General features: G+C 43.4%; 1 protein-coding gene across 1 annotated transcript in view; it reads left to right on the top strand.

The window, feature by feature from the left end:
• The window catches only part of wwc1 (WW and C2 domain containing 1), a 38,361-nt gene that overhangs the window by 7,197 nt on the left and 14,004 nt on the right, over nucleotides 1–17,160 (top strand). The window contains exons 2-9 of the mRNA XM_026328273.1: nucleotides 5,082–5,191; nucleotides 5,616–5,819; nucleotides 6,574–6,650; nucleotides 6,904–6,983; nucleotides 10,637–10,766; nucleotides 15,271–15,417; nucleotides 15,741–15,811; nucleotides 15,982–16,227. Of these exons, the coding sequence (XP_026184058.1) occupies nucleotides 5,082–5,191; nucleotides 5,616–5,819; nucleotides 6,574–6,650; nucleotides 6,904–6,983; nucleotides 10,637–10,766; nucleotides 15,271–15,417; nucleotides 15,741–15,811; nucleotides 15,982–16,227 (1,065 nt within the window). The remainder of the gene's footprint in view (nucleotides 1–5,081; nucleotides 5,192–5,615; nucleotides 5,820–6,573; nucleotides 6,651–6,903; nucleotides 6,984–10,636; nucleotides 10,767–15,270; nucleotides 15,418–15,740; nucleotides 15,812–15,981; nucleotides 16,228–17,160) is intronic.

Here is a 17,160-nt window from a genome sequence, read left to right as displayed (position 1 = left end):
TCTGTCTTTATTCCAACTGTGTTTTACTGCTGTCATTATTTATGCTGTGGATGAATTATAGCTGCTTATTAACAATTTAAAGCACTAATAAAAATAAAAATTGGTAGCTGTTCAGCCTATAGCCAACATATCAAAAATAATCAATCAGTTAATGCATCAGAATAAGAATCACAGAAATGTATGGGCTGTAAGTTGCAGCTTCTCTGATTTGAAGGTTTGTAGTTTCTACTTTCTCTCGTCCTTATAAACGTACTTTTTGGATCAATAATCATTCGTGGAATCCTAATTTGAACCCCGGGCAGTAGATCCCTCTGTTTGTTTGGCCTTTTGACCTTTGGCATTTAGGCTTTGAGAAAGAGGAAGCAAAGATGGTTCAGATTGTTTTTAACTGTATGAGTGCAAGAAACACAAAACAACCAAAAACACCAGAGAAGTAAGACTGTTCTCTTCGCTTCAGGGGTTTTACAGAGTTTTTCTTTTCAGGTTGTTCTCTGCAAAATCAACAATCTCTTTCCTGCCTCTTCAGCCTAGAAAAGTTTGATCCAGACACGCTGGATGAATCCAGGACATGAAATAACTTCCTGCACTGCATGTTTTCGTGAGGTGAAGGTGCAGTATTCATGTGAAATCTGCAATGAGAAAACAGAGACGTAAACAAAGATGAAACTCATGGACCAGTTCACTGCTGGAGTCGTGTGAAAACCCTCCCATTATCGTCCAGGAATGAAGAAAGACAACAAACCGTATAGCCGGTACCTGCAGCTCTGATTTCATATAACAGTTTCTGTTGCAGCTGTGTGGAGCTGAACAGTATAAAAACTAAATGATTCCCTTTTCACCAAGACATCGTGACTGTAAGATGAACTCATTCAGCACATCAAGGTCTCTAGAGACATTTAAAAGGACTAAAATGAGAAAAACAATAACAAAAGAAGGACAAGAAAGTGAAATCTCAGGATGTTTTCAGACAAAGGCATCAGCCAAGGCTATCTATATAAACCTCTTCTTCTTATATGTGCAATATCACCTTCACACCCCAGCAGTGACGCACTGAATAGGTCTCGTCAGGTGAAAGGAAAGTTATCTGCCAGATAACACGGTGCAGTGAGAAGAGTAATGTGCAGAAAGATGGAAGCAGGATTTCTGATGTAATCTCTCTTAAAATAATAAATTCACCTCGTAGCTTGGATGCTTTCCTCTTTAAGCCTGTGTGTGTGTGTGTGTGTGTGTGTGTGTGTGTGTGTGTGTGTGTGTGTGTGGGCGCGCGCGCGTGTGCGTGTGCGTGTCCTGTTACTGCTGGACTTTGCTGCTACAAAATGTAGTTTGAAGCCTCATAAGTTCACTTGAGGAATTTTTACTCAGCTCTGAATGAACATTTCTGTGTGTTGGTGTCTGACTCAGCGTTCAGCTATGCAGCCCGCCTCCCTGTGTGTTTGCACTCTGGCGCACGCTTTGTCAGTTTGCATTAGAGGCCCGGCCCGGCCCGGCTGTTTACCTTGGTATGTGGAGCCTGGAAAGGTGCGTGTTTTAAAGGCTGATATGGAATCAGAATTAAGATCCTACCGATCAGGTTTTGACCACTTTGAAAGGAAAACACTGAACTCTTGTTTTGGCATCAGAGTTTTAGTGTGAGATAAGCTTCTTAAAAACACGCTGGCCTTCATGTGACTCTTCAACTCCCTCCTGAAACCCACATTTATTAACTTGGAGGCTTTTCCACTTTTTTATTCACCATCCGCTTATTCTGCCAGTTATTTTCTGGATTAACAATTTGTCCCGCAGAATGTCCGAAAATCGTCTTCAAGTTGTCTCATTTTATTCAGAACTCAAAGAGATTTGATTTTATTTTTTAAAAATTATTTCTGAGAAATTCTACATATTTTGGATACGGGAGCCAGAGAATGGAAAATATGTTAAACATGTGATCTATTATCAGAATAGTTGTTGACACATTCTTTAGATTAGATTAGAGTAATGATAGCGGGTGAATCAGCTTGACTGCGGGATGTTAAAGATCCACTTCAGAAATCATTAACTGCCTTGTAAATGTTGCTGGTTTGCAGAAATCAAACTGGTTCTTCGGACCCGCCGGTGCACAGGTGTACTCTCATCTGCACAGGTGCACGTTCCTCGATGCACTTGATGAACCTGCCGTCGAAACTAGAAGGAGCAGGACTGATGTCCTCGCTGTCAGTCCACATGGATCACTGGCAAACACTGCAAGTGACAACATGCTGCTTCATTGGAACAGCCTGATGCCAGAGATACCAGCCTGTGGAAGCACTAACCCAGTCCAGACTTAGCATCTAAATCTTTCTGTAAATGGTTAATAACTAAAACAGGAAATTAGAAAAATCACTGACTGAGGTAAAACTCTGTGACTTCTCTCTGAAATGTTAACACACAGGGTGGGAACATTAAAAACAAAGCGTTCATTTGAAGAGTGTGGACTGAACCCGTGTTCATTCTTTCTCATTTATTTAAATAGGTCACAAACACGTTAGAGACCTTTGCTTCTCTTCTATCACAGTCAAGGCTTCGGTTATAAACAGCCAACACGGAGCGGAGACACATCACGCAGTAATAATGACAGGAACAAAAGTTTAAAACAATCAAAAATGTTCAGAATATTAATCATGTGATTAATTAAATGGTTGCCCATTAATGTGGGAGATTGATTATTTGGCTAATAGTTATGAAGAATACTGTGGGTTTGTAACATTGTAGATTGATATTGAACATTTGAACTTTCACAATTTATGTTTGGAAAGTTTAATTAGAAAATAATGTCAGGATGCAAAGTGCTTTATTGCCTTAAGAAATAGAAAAGTAAGTGCCGAGACAAGAATAATGGTTTCTGCATAAAAAGTTTAGGATGCTTGGACAGCTGATCTGGTTAATGTGATGTTTTGTAGCCAGAACGACTCATAAATAATCGTCTGCAGATAAATCAATAAGGACAACAGTGACTCACTGCAGCTTTATTACCATCAGTCCACTTTACCTGCTCCCAGTGTTTGTGGGCTCCTGCAGCCATCGCAGGCACTTTGAGCTCTAAGCAGTGAAGCATGTGAGACGCTTCACTACAAGTGGCTATTAAATGACCGTCAGTGAAATGGAGGCCGAGCTGCTGCTGCCAGCTGGTGCTTTGCTGTGAGGGAAACTGTGACGGAGAGCGACGAGTTTAGGTCAGCGACTCCCCTCGGCCCGGCGATTAGAGGGTAGGATTTAGTGAGCGAGAGGACAGAGGAATCAAATAATGGGATGTGTATCCGCAGCCAGCCAACCAGCCGGCTTTTTCTGGGATCAGCGGTTGGCACAAGCTTTCCTGTCTTCCTGAGCTAAATTTAGAGCGTAGCTGAGGGGGTCTTTTCTGGGCCCCTTTCATTATTCATCAGCTGAAAAAGGACCCAGTTCAGTTTCTCCCTTCAGTGGCGAGCTGCTGCTCAGTGTGTCTGCAGCCACAAAACACAAGACGTGGCAGAGGACAAACCCAGAGTCTCGATTTTTCCCTGTTGTCATGAGAAAATCGATGAGCGGTGGTTTCCTTTGTTTATTTCAGATGCTGTTAGCGGACAAAGCCGAGGGGGATGATTTATAATGACTGTACGTGAACGCTGGTTTACTGACTTACCAGTAAGGCCTAGCAGCGTGCGAGCATTTTCCAGTTCTAATGTGACGTCTGATTTTACCTTAGCGAAGTATGTGCACGTCCAGAGGCAGAGCCGTGGTGACAGTGACCTCTTATGAAATGAAATGTGCTGACATCACTACGACATCCCTGCTCCCAGGTGCTGTTATCAGGCTTTTCAGACTGAACAAGCTGCATCACAAACTGCTGCTCTGTGCCGCGTTCACGATGAGCCGCGTTCACGATGACCTGTGTGATGTTTGTTCAGCAGGTGCTCTATGGGCCGTGTGAACTTCCAACAAAATACTGATTAAAACACTATTTATTTATTTCCTCTAGTCAAACACTAAACTCTTGGCGTGTGTAGTGAGATGTGTAAGATGCATCCTCGTGCTGTTGTAGTATTATTTTGTTAGAATTGGAGTAGTCTAAATCTGAACTGCAGCTCCGCATTTTTGACGTATGAATGGAGGTTTTAATGTATCTGCTCTGATGCCAAAGGAACAAATGATCTGGATCAATATTTAGCAGTGCGCTGATGGAAAAGCATGATTTCAGCAATTCAGCACAGTGCCAGCACACGAATTTAACTACCTAAAGTTGAGCCACACATTCAAGTAACTGAACAGCATCATGATTCCAGGCTAAACGTCTCAGACTCAGTTGTGTAGGAGAGAAATGTGAAAGAGGTGGATTTTACCACGGCGACTGCAGTGAAGTTGGTGTCAGGTGGCTGTAAGGCCAGGGGTTGCCCCAGAAACCTCCAGGCGATGCGTCAGGGCTGCTTGTGGAATGCCACGGACCAGTTTCCTCCTATTGTGGCCAAGCAGAAAGACCCCCCTTTCTCCTTTTTTCCCCCTTGGAGGTGAATAGAGGACTAGTGAAACACCAGACTACCCACCCCCAGCCCTCTTCTCCCCTCCTCCTCCTGCTTTCAGACCAGCAGTGGGTCAGGATAAATCCACGTTTTAGTTTGGTGCTAAATCAGACCGGCATCTAACCTGGGTTTGACTGTGGCCACTGTTACAGAGCAGTGGTCACATGTTTCTGTTACTGCTGAATTATTTAGTACTTATAGTACAAGTTGTTGGTGACGTCTCATAAAATACATAGTTGCTGAATATGAAAACCCAATTGAATCACTGCTTATCATGAATGTAGGTCGTGTAGAAAAGTTGTTTACCATTTACGCTTCATGTGGTTGGAAGTATCATCTTTTACAAGTCATTAAATTTCATTTATTGCTGTTTTTTTTGTTCCACCAGTCAGCAGGTGTCTGCTTTTTCCAAAAACATCACACTGAGCTCCTTTTTTTAAAAATATACTTAGTTTTTAGTCCTTTTTGTATGAAAATAGAAATAAACTTGCCTGGTGTACATATGTACACATACCATGGACCTGTATATGGTGATTCTGATGGCCTTCCTGTTCCTGAATCTGTTTTCTGCAGGCACACGAAGCCTCTGACGTTTGCCGATTGTATCGGGGATGAGCTGCCGGTTGGTTGGGAAGAGGCCTACGACCCCGTGGTTGGAGCTTATTATGTCGACCACAACACCAGTGAGTTCGCCCTCTGCTGTTTTCCCTGTGACCGCCTCCTCATCTGACTCGCTCTGTTCAAACTCATTTGTGCAACCAGTCATTTTCTGTTTCATCCTCTTCCTCCTTCCCTGTTCCTACTTCACTCAACCTCCTGATTTTGGTATTAGCTGATGTGTCTATTTAGTGTTGAACAGACCAAACATTGGATATGAGCTGAAGTGATGTAAGCAGGCTGAAAATATTTAGGGTGGGGATTTTCTTCATCTCATGGAGGCTCAATAAAGGCTGGACTTCAGCATCGGTCCATGTTTTTTGTCCCACCTAAAAGCAGCCTCACGATTGCTGAGTGTCTGACCAGTCACTGTACCGGACTGAATAACATTCATAAATTCTGCCAGATTATCCTGTTCCTTCCCTCATTTCCCCCCTCCTTTCCCTCCAGAGAGCACCCAGCTGGAGGACCCACGGGCCCAGTGGCAGCGGGAGCAGGAGGCCATGCTGCGGGACTACCTGGCCGTGGCCCACGACGCGCTCAGCGCCCAGAAGGAGATCTACCAGGTGAAGGAGCAGAGGCTCCGCCTGGCGCAGCAGGAGTACCGTCAGCTCAACGACGCGTGGAGGGACAAGTCGACGTCCCAGACCAGCTGTGAGTACTGTGGAAACAAGAACCGACATTAACACCAGCTTCATCAGATAAACACTATGTCCATTGTTATGGTCACGTATAAAGACATGTTCAACACAAGATAGAAAAAAACCAGAAAGGCATGAACAAGGTTCGCCAATAAAAAAAAAATATATATAAAAATATATACAAGTATAATAATGAAGAGTTTTATTAACATGTACTTCAAAGAAGCAACGTGTCATGATTTGTTCTTATCCAATAAGGACCAAGAGACTCACAGCTTTTCTGGTGGCAGCTTTACCTCATCGTTAGTTCATATCAGTGTCACATGTTTCAGACTGCTCAGAAAGAGGATTTTGTGTTTAGCATCAACACAAGCAGCAACAGAACCGGTGCAGCTAATGCTGATTCAGTTTTTCACCGTATGATATTATAGGAACGATGAACGCACCAGCACGTACGTTCTGCGCCTTTGTGAAAGGAAGTACCTCTCCATACCAGCAGGAGGCGTTAGTCTGGATCGGTCTTTCAAAAAAAGGGAAAGTGGAAGGTTCTCACTGCGGACTGTCTGTCGGCTTCGTGCGTTCTGGGCCTTAATTAAAAACACGCTGACACTTCGTTGACACTTTTCCCCTCGTGGGTGTTAGTTGATGGTCCCATCTCCTTCAGGCTTCTGTCTTTAATTTCTAGACAGAAAAACATCTGCGAAAGGAGAAAAAGTTATTTGGAGCAGTTTGTTAATGTCTCTCCTCTTATTTTACCGTCTCTGCAGTGAATTCCAGATCGTCCTCTTCCAGCAAGTACGACCCAGAGATCCTAAAAGCAGAAATTGCCACGGCCAAAAGTCGGGTAAGAGCTTCTCCTTCTCCTTCTCCTTATTTTCCGTTCATACTTTAATCGCTCTGTCAGGAAGAAGTGAAAAATGAAAGTAAAATCACAGTTTTCTCTACAGTTTTAAAGATGCTGAGAGATGCTACTGAAAATAGTCCTGTTCATGTGATTCAGTATAAACTATCATCACCAGCGTTATTCAGTAAAGTATTTCAGACCCTGAAGGTTTCCCCCTGTTCTCTTGTTCCTCGTCCTCATCGTTGTGTCTCAGGTGAACAAGCTGAAGCGGGACCTGGCCTGTATGAAGCAGGAGCTGCAGTACAAAGAACAAGGCTTTGAGACGCTCAAAGAGTAAGTGGTGCATCCAGACGTCATCACACAAACGCTAACACACTTCCCCCAGAGTCTGTTGTGCGTCTGTTGGCCACACGTGGACTCGTATTCACACCTGACTCCTTATTTAATTTTGACGAGCGGGTGGATCTGGGACCTCCCCTCAGTCTCTGTAGAGACTGTTCATAGAGTGATTAGTCGGCCTGATGGTTTATGTAGTATAATTTATATTTCTTCATTAGGAATAAGCTTTCTAAGGTATCGGTAAGAAGTGTGGCTCAGTCAGAACTGCTAGTAATTATATTCACCTCACCTTCTTTTTTCAAGAAACTATAAATTGTTTAGGTGAGAAAATACAGGTTTATAGAGCAGGTTTATAAAATATCTGTATCTGATTTGTAGTTGCTGAAAGAAAGACGATGAAGAGATTTAGCCTTTTCTTTATTTCTTTATTTTCTTTTTCCTCATTCACTGTGGTCACATCGGTCTGCTGTGTGTGTCGTCTGATATTGTTTGTGCTGTGCTCCTGCTAATGTGCTCTGTCTTTGAAAAGCTTTGCTCTCTTATCCTTCCTTATCTATAACAGGCTCACTCAGGCATCGCAGGCAGATTGTAGTGCAGCAGAGATGAAGCGGCACTTTCTCTTATGTTGTCCAGTTTAACAGAAACTTGTGTAAATGTGAAAGTGCTGCTTGAACCGCTGCAGGTTAGTCAGAAACCACGGTGCAGCGAGCGGCTGCTTATCGCCTCAGCGTTATTGCACGTTCCATCCCATCATTAAACACCGGCACCGATGGACAAACAGCCGAAGAATGCAGATTTGTAGGGAAACACCCGTTGTGTCCGACCTGCTCCACCCACCGTACACCTCAGAATGTGAAGGGAATTCTTCACAGGGTGGAGAAATGTTGGGAGTGTCGATTGAAAAGGGATTAATTCCTCATTGAATTGTTCTATTGTGTATTTCAGGCGACAATTTGCTGCTGTTTTTGTTTTGCAAAATTCAACCTACTGGAAAGCCAACATGCCAATCCGCTGTGGGTCAGTGTTGAATTGAGCAGGAATGTCTGGTCTGTTTGTCTTGCCTCACACAGCGCAGTGAGAGTGTCAGGAGGATTAAAGAGTAGCTGAGGCCGAGTGGTTGGACGGCATTCCTCTGTGACTTTCCTCTGCAGGCATCAGATGGTATCCAACAACCAATGGCTGCAGAAATATGAACGCACTCACATTGGAATGCGGCCACACACTCAGCTCCCGATAAAGTTTCACAGAATAATGGTGCACAGAGAAAAGTGTTTCAGGATGTCAGTGAACCGAAAAGTGACACAATCTTAGGACAAAAGAATGTGGACAGTCTTCTTCAAGTCTGTTTTTCTTGGTTCCTGATACTTCTACTGAGAGAGTTCTATTTCAGGGATAGAATTCCAGCAATGTTAGTGGGGTTGGGACCCACACACAGAAAAACAGAGATTTGTAATTTCATCCATTTAGTGCAGTTTCCCCCTTATTTTTCTCTTCCTTTCTCCTTATTTTTCTCTTCCTTTCTCCTTCCACAACCAAAGACCAACAGCAGCTCCACCTGCAGCTTCTTCTCATACTTGTTCTGGATCAGAAGCTATAAAAACGTCTGTGGTGTGAAAATGGTCAGTGAACGCTGCTTTGGTTAGGCTTTGTATGTCTGCAGTATAGGTCTTCCACTTTTTGAATGACCAGAACAGACTACCGCCCCCTACTGGTGTGGAGTATTCTCAGGTCAGAGGTGTTCACAGATGCATTTGGTGTTTTGATGTTTTCCAAAACAGGAGAAAATGCTGGTTCCTAAATTTTATATGTACAATATTTCAGAGTAATTTCTCATCAGTAGTTAACTAAACCCTGCAGCCTTCATCCATCTCTGCTAAGTGTCTCTTTCTGTGTGTGTTGATGTAGAACAGTCATTTCAATTATAAAAAGGTTCATACCATTGTTTACACGTAAATCCATGTTTGAGAAGGACTTAGAGCGGATAACTTGTTCCCTTTCTCCCTCACTTCCTCATTCTCTCTGTACCTTGTTTTCTCTCTCGTCCTCTCTTTCTGTCAGAGCCTCCCTCTCCCTCTTCCCTCTCTGAAAAATGTGGAAGGACCTGTTTCTCAGATGCATGCATGACTTGTCGATGACAGGGTTTGCATAGCTGCTGCTGCCTCTGATGGCTGTGTCCTGCAGCGTCTCCGCTGCCTGTTTTCCCTGTAGCCGGGTTTTCCTAGACTGCCCAGAGCCAAAAACAGGATCTCATGAGCAAATATTTGATCTTCTACTCAGACTGATTATACTTTGCCTTAAGACTACATCCACACTAAGAGGTGAAAGCTTATTTTACCTGTGACAAACTAGTTTGCATTTTGACAGTTGTCATCCATTCCCCAAACACGAAACAAGCCACAAAACCAGGTGAAATGTTTTTTCTCTAACTTAAAGAAAACAATGTGCATTATAGCCATAATCTGGTAGAGAAGTACTGTAGGACAACTAACAATTAGTTTCAGTTTCTTCAATACCAGATAAAAAATATTTGGTTTAGTAAAGGAGACATTTCCACATATTTTGTTTTGTCCGACCACCAGTGAAAAAACATAAATATTTCATTTATTATGGTATAAATTGAAAAAGCGGCAGTATTTTATATTTTAGAACCTGGAACAATCAAATGTTTATCATTTTTGCTTGGAAAAGAACCTAAACTAATAATGTGCTATCAACATGGCTGCAGATGAAGTGTCTTTCTCTTGACTAAAGGATGAATTTGTTCTGAGAGAGTCGTAGTTAAAAAGGAGGCTAAAACACCCGTCACCTCCTGAACACCCACACTGTTCTGTGTCAGTACAGCCCAGTTTAGACGTTAGTTGTTCTCACTGACATATTTCCAGCTCAGTGTCCTGCTTTACTCAGCTAAAGAAGGTTCTGGTTTTATTGTGCCCTGGACGCTGGTTCCCAGTCTTTGGCCCATCAAGGTGTCTGAGTCTGCAGGTTTTATTTCAGCTGATTGTTTCAGATTTTGAGCTGAAGCTTCAGGCTGCGGATACATCAGTTAGTGCAGTCAGTGATTTGGGGAAACAAAGACGAAGCAAGACAGAGTTAGGGCTGGCTGTGGGACTGAGCTTGTTCAGCACAATATATATTTCCCAAAGTGTTTATTCATGTGGCAAATGTTTCTTAAATGCAGCAGTTCTTTCACATTAATACAAGACCACAGTTTAGTAAATACATGATAATTTAGTTAAATCAGACAGTTGTTCCTCCATAAACAACATAATCAGCACACACTCAGCCTGTTCCACAGTTTGGCTACTCTGTGAGGGAAGCACATGAGGAGCGAGGCCCTTGAGCGAACTGTTCCTCTGAGCTATTGAAGCTCGCTAAGTGACGGCTGCATGTGTTTACAGTGGGAGTGTTACTGTGTAAAGTTGTGTTTTTGTGTTGCTGAATAGTACTTTTCCTATGTAAACATTCAAAATCAGATAATTTAAAGTTGTTTTTGTCTCTGAAACTGATTTTATTTTCCCTCCAGAGCAGCAGTGAATCAACTGCTGTGACAACATTTTGATTGAATACTTGGCTGCTACTCACTTTGTTCTAAATCGTTGTCCAAGCTCACGTCCATCCCCTGTGTCGCTCTGTCTCCTTGTCCCCAGGATTGACCAGAAGGTGTCCAACAGCCCCTACGGCTACAAGCTGCAGGAGGCGCAGGCCATCCTCAGCGAGGTCCGCTCCATCCGAGACGCCATCAGCTCCGGGGAGAAGGAGAAACAGGAACTCATGCAGGTAAAATGTGGCGTGTAATGTACATATCACATGACTAAAACCAGAGATAGTCCAAATCTTTATTTTCAGAGTCAAATGGAGATGAACCAGACCTAAAACCTGATATTCTGTCAGGACACGTTGCAGTGAAGTTAGTTTGGGTGAAAACGTTCCAGAGACTGATGTCCTCAACGTTTTAGATGAAGTAGAGGGTTTTCCCTCCGATGTCAAAGGGCTGAGGTGCATGTCATTAAGACATTGGTTAAAAATGCAACCAAAGGAGTGTTTTCATCTGCAGCTCTGCGTGTTGCTCCCTTACTTTGGTACATGAATACTGAAGTAGCTAAGTGACATAGTTAGCTAATGTAATATAGGCCGCATGAGTTCTGGCTTCGCTCTGCCTGCGCCCACTGCTGGTACCAGACGATGGTTTGCACCTTGTTTATGGTTCTAAACATCCATCAGCTCTGTGATTAGCCTAATGACGCTGTCACTCACCACACGGTGCTGTCACTGTTGATGTGCTGCCTCAGTGCCTGCTAATGTTGTTGGAGCTTGACCCACATGAGGAACTAAACATCAGGAGGTCTCAACTTCTCATGCTTTTAATGTGACCAGTAAGAATCTGCCTGTTGTGCCTCTTTTAGCTTTTGTTTTTTCCAAAGTGCAGAATTGATGGAGCACCACTTTAAGCCTGAGCAGCTTGTTTGGTTTAAAGACTTTATCCCATATAAGGATCAGTCACTAAAGTGGGAACAATTCTCATTTGGTTCTACTGCTTGGGCACATATTTCTAATCCCTCATCTGTTCAAGACAGGAGTAAATAAATGTGTTCTACGTGTAGAAGCTTAGCTTTGTTTAAAGGCTGCCGGAGGACGTTAAGTTGATCGGCTCTTCGTGAACAAAAGAGGCAGGAAAGAGGAGACAGATAATCCACATACAGATATTTGATACCACGAGCCACGTGGATCCTGTCAGAAATCCCAGCAGGGCCTTATCATGATGTTCATTTTTACTAACAAATGAAGGGTTTTTATTGTGTTGATGTGTATTTTTCCTTCTTCCTTCACTTTGTGTCCCAGGTGAAAAAAACAAACCCCTCAGTCGACTCAATGTGCTGCGATAAGAAAACTCGCCTCAGTATTAATGAAGCAAATGAGCTGTTGAAGGAATTGACTTTGCGCATATGAAGCTGTGAACAGAAGGGATTTTTAATAAAGCTTGACCTTCAACCAGGCAAGAGGAGGAGTGTAGGCGAGGACACGAGGCAGGGTGAGAAGGCAGATTGTGAGGCGAGGAGATGAGGGCATCAGGTCCCTCTCAGGAGAGTCTGAAACACTTTACATTATATTGATGTAAGAAATGAAAACCAGATGCACTAAAGAGACTTGGAGGCTCGGAGGAGCCGAGGCTGCAGGCGGGCAGGTGGCGTTTTAGTGTCGCGCCTCACTGAGAGGAAGTTGATGGACGTGTTGTTGTGAAGATCACGTTGAGATGAGGTTTCCAGAAAAGTGAAAACATTTTTCAACCTCAAGGTTTCATTTTCCTTGAAACTCCTGTGGCATGAACTCTGAGTGTGTCTCAGGGTGGGCTAGGAGCTGTCACTCTTTCTGTCAGGGGATGTTGGGCTGCAGTGACATGCAATTTACATGATCAGTTTCATATTATTTCCTACAGTTAATGACTAAGTTTATGAAGTGTCAGCCCATCTCAAAGGTGATGTCTTTAAATGTTTTCAACAGCTCAAACCCAGAAATATTCAATGTACCAGCATGTGAGACAGAGAAAAGCAGCTCTAAACTGGTTTAACACTTTTAACCTGAGTAACCTGAGCTGCTGATTATATGATTTTAATCAGGTTTGGAGGAAATGGTTTGTGAAAGGTTTAAAGGCAGCGTCTTCAGGGGATATGATCAATATCAACACAGTCACATTTAACAATAAAAAAACTGTCTCTCTAATTTGGTGCGGTCTGTAGAAACCCTGTGACATGAACCCAAACAGGGAAATCTTCATGGTCTCGTGTTTTTGGCAGCAGTGTGTTAGTTTTGGTTAATTGTCTCACCCTGAAGTCCGTCAGGAGTTTTTCTTTCCCGGCGTCTGTGTGTCTGTAGCTCCGGTGAGCTTCATCTGCCTTAATCAACAACTCTCCACTTCTGTTTTCGTGGCTGACACACAGAAGTTTGTACCCAGCCCTCCCCTTTAATCTCCCAGCATCCTTTATTGTGTGACGGCGTCGCGGTGCAACGTTAACAGTTTCTTCTGCATCATTGCAGAGGGTATTAAAGTTGCATGATGGGATGTGTAGTCTGCTTCAACAGATGCAGGTGTGTAGCGTAGCAGTCTGCAGGGATGGTTAAAACGTGACACATCATGATTATAACACCTCTGGGTTTATTATCAATTTATATTTCACATTCCTAGAAACAATCTTTATGTACGTAACAATGCAGATGTGTGACGCACGCCTGTATCCACACAGCATCTTAAGCAGGTGGAGAATAACTAAGTCTCAGTGCTCTGTTCTGTCACCACCTTAAGCATTTTAGACTCCATGTGTTGAAAAAAGCCTGACTCTTGACAATATTCCAGTTCACACCCATCCTTACAGATTTAAACATGCCACATACTTTCAGGCAAATCTGGCTGCAGCTTTGATTGGTTTGGACGTAGAGGGAGGGATAGTGTGTTCAATACTACGTAATCTGCTGCCTACCACCCCCCCACCATCTGCAGCTGACATTTCAGTCTGTGTTTCTGAGAGATCGTCTGTTCGAGCAGCATGTTTGTCTGGCTGTGTACAGCTTGTATATCTGCATGTAAAATAGGTGAAGAGAGAAAGAGACGTGCAGTTATTTTACTGATAGACCTCACTGAGAGCTACAGTTTAGACATGAAACATTTAATCAGATAATTAATAACAGAAACTGAATATTCCTTAGTTTTAGCTTCATGGATGTGCAGTTTTTCTGTGTCCTGAGTATCTTTAGGTTTTTACATGCTGATTGGACAAAAAAAAGATACTGAAAATCTCTTGGAAGCTTTTTTTTTTCTCCACAATTTTTAAAAAATGTTTATAGTAAACAATGAATTAATTGGAATAAAATCCTTATTCACTGCTCTGCTCAATTTAACACTCATTACAAATCAGTCTGTGTTTCTGCCACCACAGTTTGTCGTTTTATTCTCATCAGCTGCTTTTCTGGAAACCTACCCTGAAGTAACTGGTATCTCAGTCTGTCCTGGGAAACAAGAAAGACAAAAACAACAATAAACCATCACAGTTCAAATGATGGAGGTTCATGCAGACGTTGATCTGTTAATCAGAGTCAACAGGCAGCAGTAAGCAATGCAGCTGGTCTGTGGAGGATTGTATTGGAAATGAATTGGGAGAATTCAGACCTGTGAACATATAACACTGTATTAGTTTACATTATAATGAGCTGCTGCAGTGGGAGGACCACCACTACATCTGCTTCAGAGAGAGAAAACTGTGTCGGCTTTTACCGGAGCCTGAAGAGGTAACGTGTGTGAGGTCAGCAACAGTGTAGGATTTTTGCATTATCAAATCTCTCCACTGTGTTAAATAGCGTAGCTGAAGGGCTCGGTCAGGAACAAGGGAAAGCGAGTCACTGGAGACGCTGCATCATCAAAATGCCGTAACGTTGCCGTTATCTCAGAGGTGCCGTGTTGTTTTTCTGCCCCGTTTGAAAAGCAAAGATAAGGTGTTTTCCAGCTTCAGAAGGACCTGCAGAGGCATATAAGATATTCATCATGGCTGTAAAGATGAAAGAATCACTGCTGCAGCCTTCGCCGCCGCTGCATCACTATAACTCACAGGGAACATGCAGCCAACACTGAGGAGGGTCTCTGTTACGCTTTACTTTGAAGGTGCTCTTTGCCCTGAGTGGACCGGGCCGGTCTCTGTGGATCGTTTCCGGAAGCTTCAGATCCTTGGTGGATTAAAAGTGTTAAAGTCAAATCTCAGAGCTCAGACAGTACAATCCCACAGGATGAGTGATGGAGCCCACGTTTTGTCTGATTAGCACCTTTAAAAATGCAGAATAAGCTCCTATCTATCTATGGATGTCCACACAGCTAATGATATCCAGCGTAAATCACACTGAACGCAAAAATCTTCATGTGAAGATTTGCCCGAGTTGTGACTCAGAGGAGGAAGATGAGTTCTGGTGCAGATTTAAAGCACCTTAACACTCTGCACGAGGAGCCGCAGCCGCTGCTGCTCCAGCTGCTCGCTGTGTCTTTAAACAGGCCACATCAGCAGCAACACTACGGCATTTACTCGGCTGTTGTTTTTAGGACACCTGCTTGCATCATAGACAGTATCTCTGTTAGTTTCACTCACTCAATCCAGTTTGCGGAGTTTCGTCTAATAAGTGCTTTCCTCTGTCCTCCGTCACATCCTGCTCTTGTTGTTGCGGTTGTTTCCTGCTGTGCTGTCCTAGTTTCTCTCTGCTGATCAGTTTTGTTGTGACTCATTGTTCGTCTCTTCTGTTCATCCAGAAACTGGCCGTGTTGAAGGATGGGTTCCAGCTGGACTCGGGCTCTCAGCAGGAGCTCTGGGGCAGCAATCCCTCACTCGCCAACTCGGAGCTGTCCATCCCACGGCTGTACTCTGACGCCGGCTCCCAGACGGACGTCCCTGCTGAGGTGAGTCATCACAGCTTAGTCTACAGGGCGTTACTGTAGACAGCACTAAATTCACTGTAGTCACACAGGTAAAAACACGGCAGCAGCGTCAGAAGGTCTACCAGGTGTACCCTCATTCAAAAGTCATGAGTAAGATTTTCTAAACGCCAGATCACCCAGATATATTCAGTCCACAGTGATGCACATCACAAAACTTTCAGGAGAGCTGGTCTTTCTTTAGTTGTCATGAGTTATGAATCTGAGCATTTGTGACTGGACAGATCTGCATTCACATCCTCTGTTTCTATTGTCTGTTGTTGTGTTAATGTGTATTTGTTTTTCAGTTCATGACCAGCACCAACAAACTGGCCGAGAAGGTTCGTCTGAGTCTGAAGTACGAGGAAGCCAAGAGGAGGCAAGTTAACTCTAAGCGTGTTTGTGTTTTTCATGTAAAAAGACTGAAAAATTGGTTCCTTGGACATTTTTTCACTATTTAGTCTTTATGCAACTGAAAAGGATCGAGTGTCTGAATCGCTGTTATTCTTTGATCCTAAAAAAAACTTTAAACAAATCTCGCTCTCACAGGATCGCCACCATCGAGGTGCAGATCGCCAAACTGGACAGCGAGGCGTGGCCGGGGCTACTGGACCCTGAGCGAGATCGACTCATCCTCATCAACGAGAAGGAAGAGCTGCTGAAGGAGCTTCAGTACGTCAGCCCTCGCCAGCGTCTGGAGCCCAATGACGCAGAGAAGCTGGAGTCTGAGAAGAAGCGTCTGGAGCGAGACCTGCAGGCTGCCAGAGACAACCAGAGCAAGGCTCTGACTGAGAGGTGAGCCAGGGTCGGCCTCGGCAGGAACAGTATATACAAGTATCACACATTATATACACGAGATGCAGAATGTGTAGGCACTCAGAACAACCTGTGACTCCTAAAACCAATAATCACCAGGAAACTGTCCACTGTAAGGCTCTCCCAGTGAAGTGTCAGGTCACATCAGAGCAACGATTCCTGTTATTCTGAAAATATTTGATCCATTTTTATATATTTTCATTGTATTAGGGGGTTTTAAGAGTTTGCAAAAAGAATGAAGACTTCTGTTCTGGTTTAATGTTTCAGCAGTCATTTCTGTAATTCTGTTTTTGTCTGTTGAAAATTGGACTTTTTCAATTCTATTGCCTGCTGCTTTTGTTTATCCTGCTTTCTCATCTCCTAAATAGCAGCAAACCAGAACCACCACCAAGATCCAGCATCTGTCCTCTGCCTCCCCTCTAACAGGGCTCTTGTTGTTCTGTGTTCAGGTCAGACTACCTGAGCTCAGTCTCTCTTTGTGTCTCATCTCCTGTTCCTGTAACCTGAGAGGCTGCAGAGCCTGGTCACAAAAGGAACCTCTTGTAATCCACCTACGCATCTATACAAACACACACACTGTTCACGCACCGACACCACAAGTATGCGCTCACTGCCTGCAGCTTCTGGAAATGTCAAATTCACCACCACTGAATCAGGGTCCTTGACTCCAACAAAGTCTTTCATTAGTTGCGGAGGTTTCAAAGGCTCTTCCTGTGTGGAGGTGTAGCTATTCTGACTTCTGATTAAATAACTCGGCCCAGTAATTGAAAATCCCTGTGTGAGTGTGTAGCTGTTTAGTACAGTGTGTTTTTGTGAAATCAGACCGAACATTTAATGCAAAAATGTGCTTTGAGTTTACTGTGAGATCATACATAGACACAATAAGACAGAAAACACAGTTAGTCACGTTAG

This window comes from Mastacembelus armatus, chromosome 14 (genome assembly GCF_900324485.2).
Source record: "Mastacembelus armatus chromosome 14, fMasArm1.2, whole genome shotgun sequence".
Classification (NCBI taxonomy): domain Eukaryota; kingdom Metazoa; phylum Chordata; class Actinopteri; order Synbranchiformes; family Mastacembelidae; genus Mastacembelus; species Mastacembelus armatus.
The sequence above is the reverse complement of the archived record's forward strand: the minus strand, read 5'-3'. Positions and strand labels throughout refer to the sequence as shown.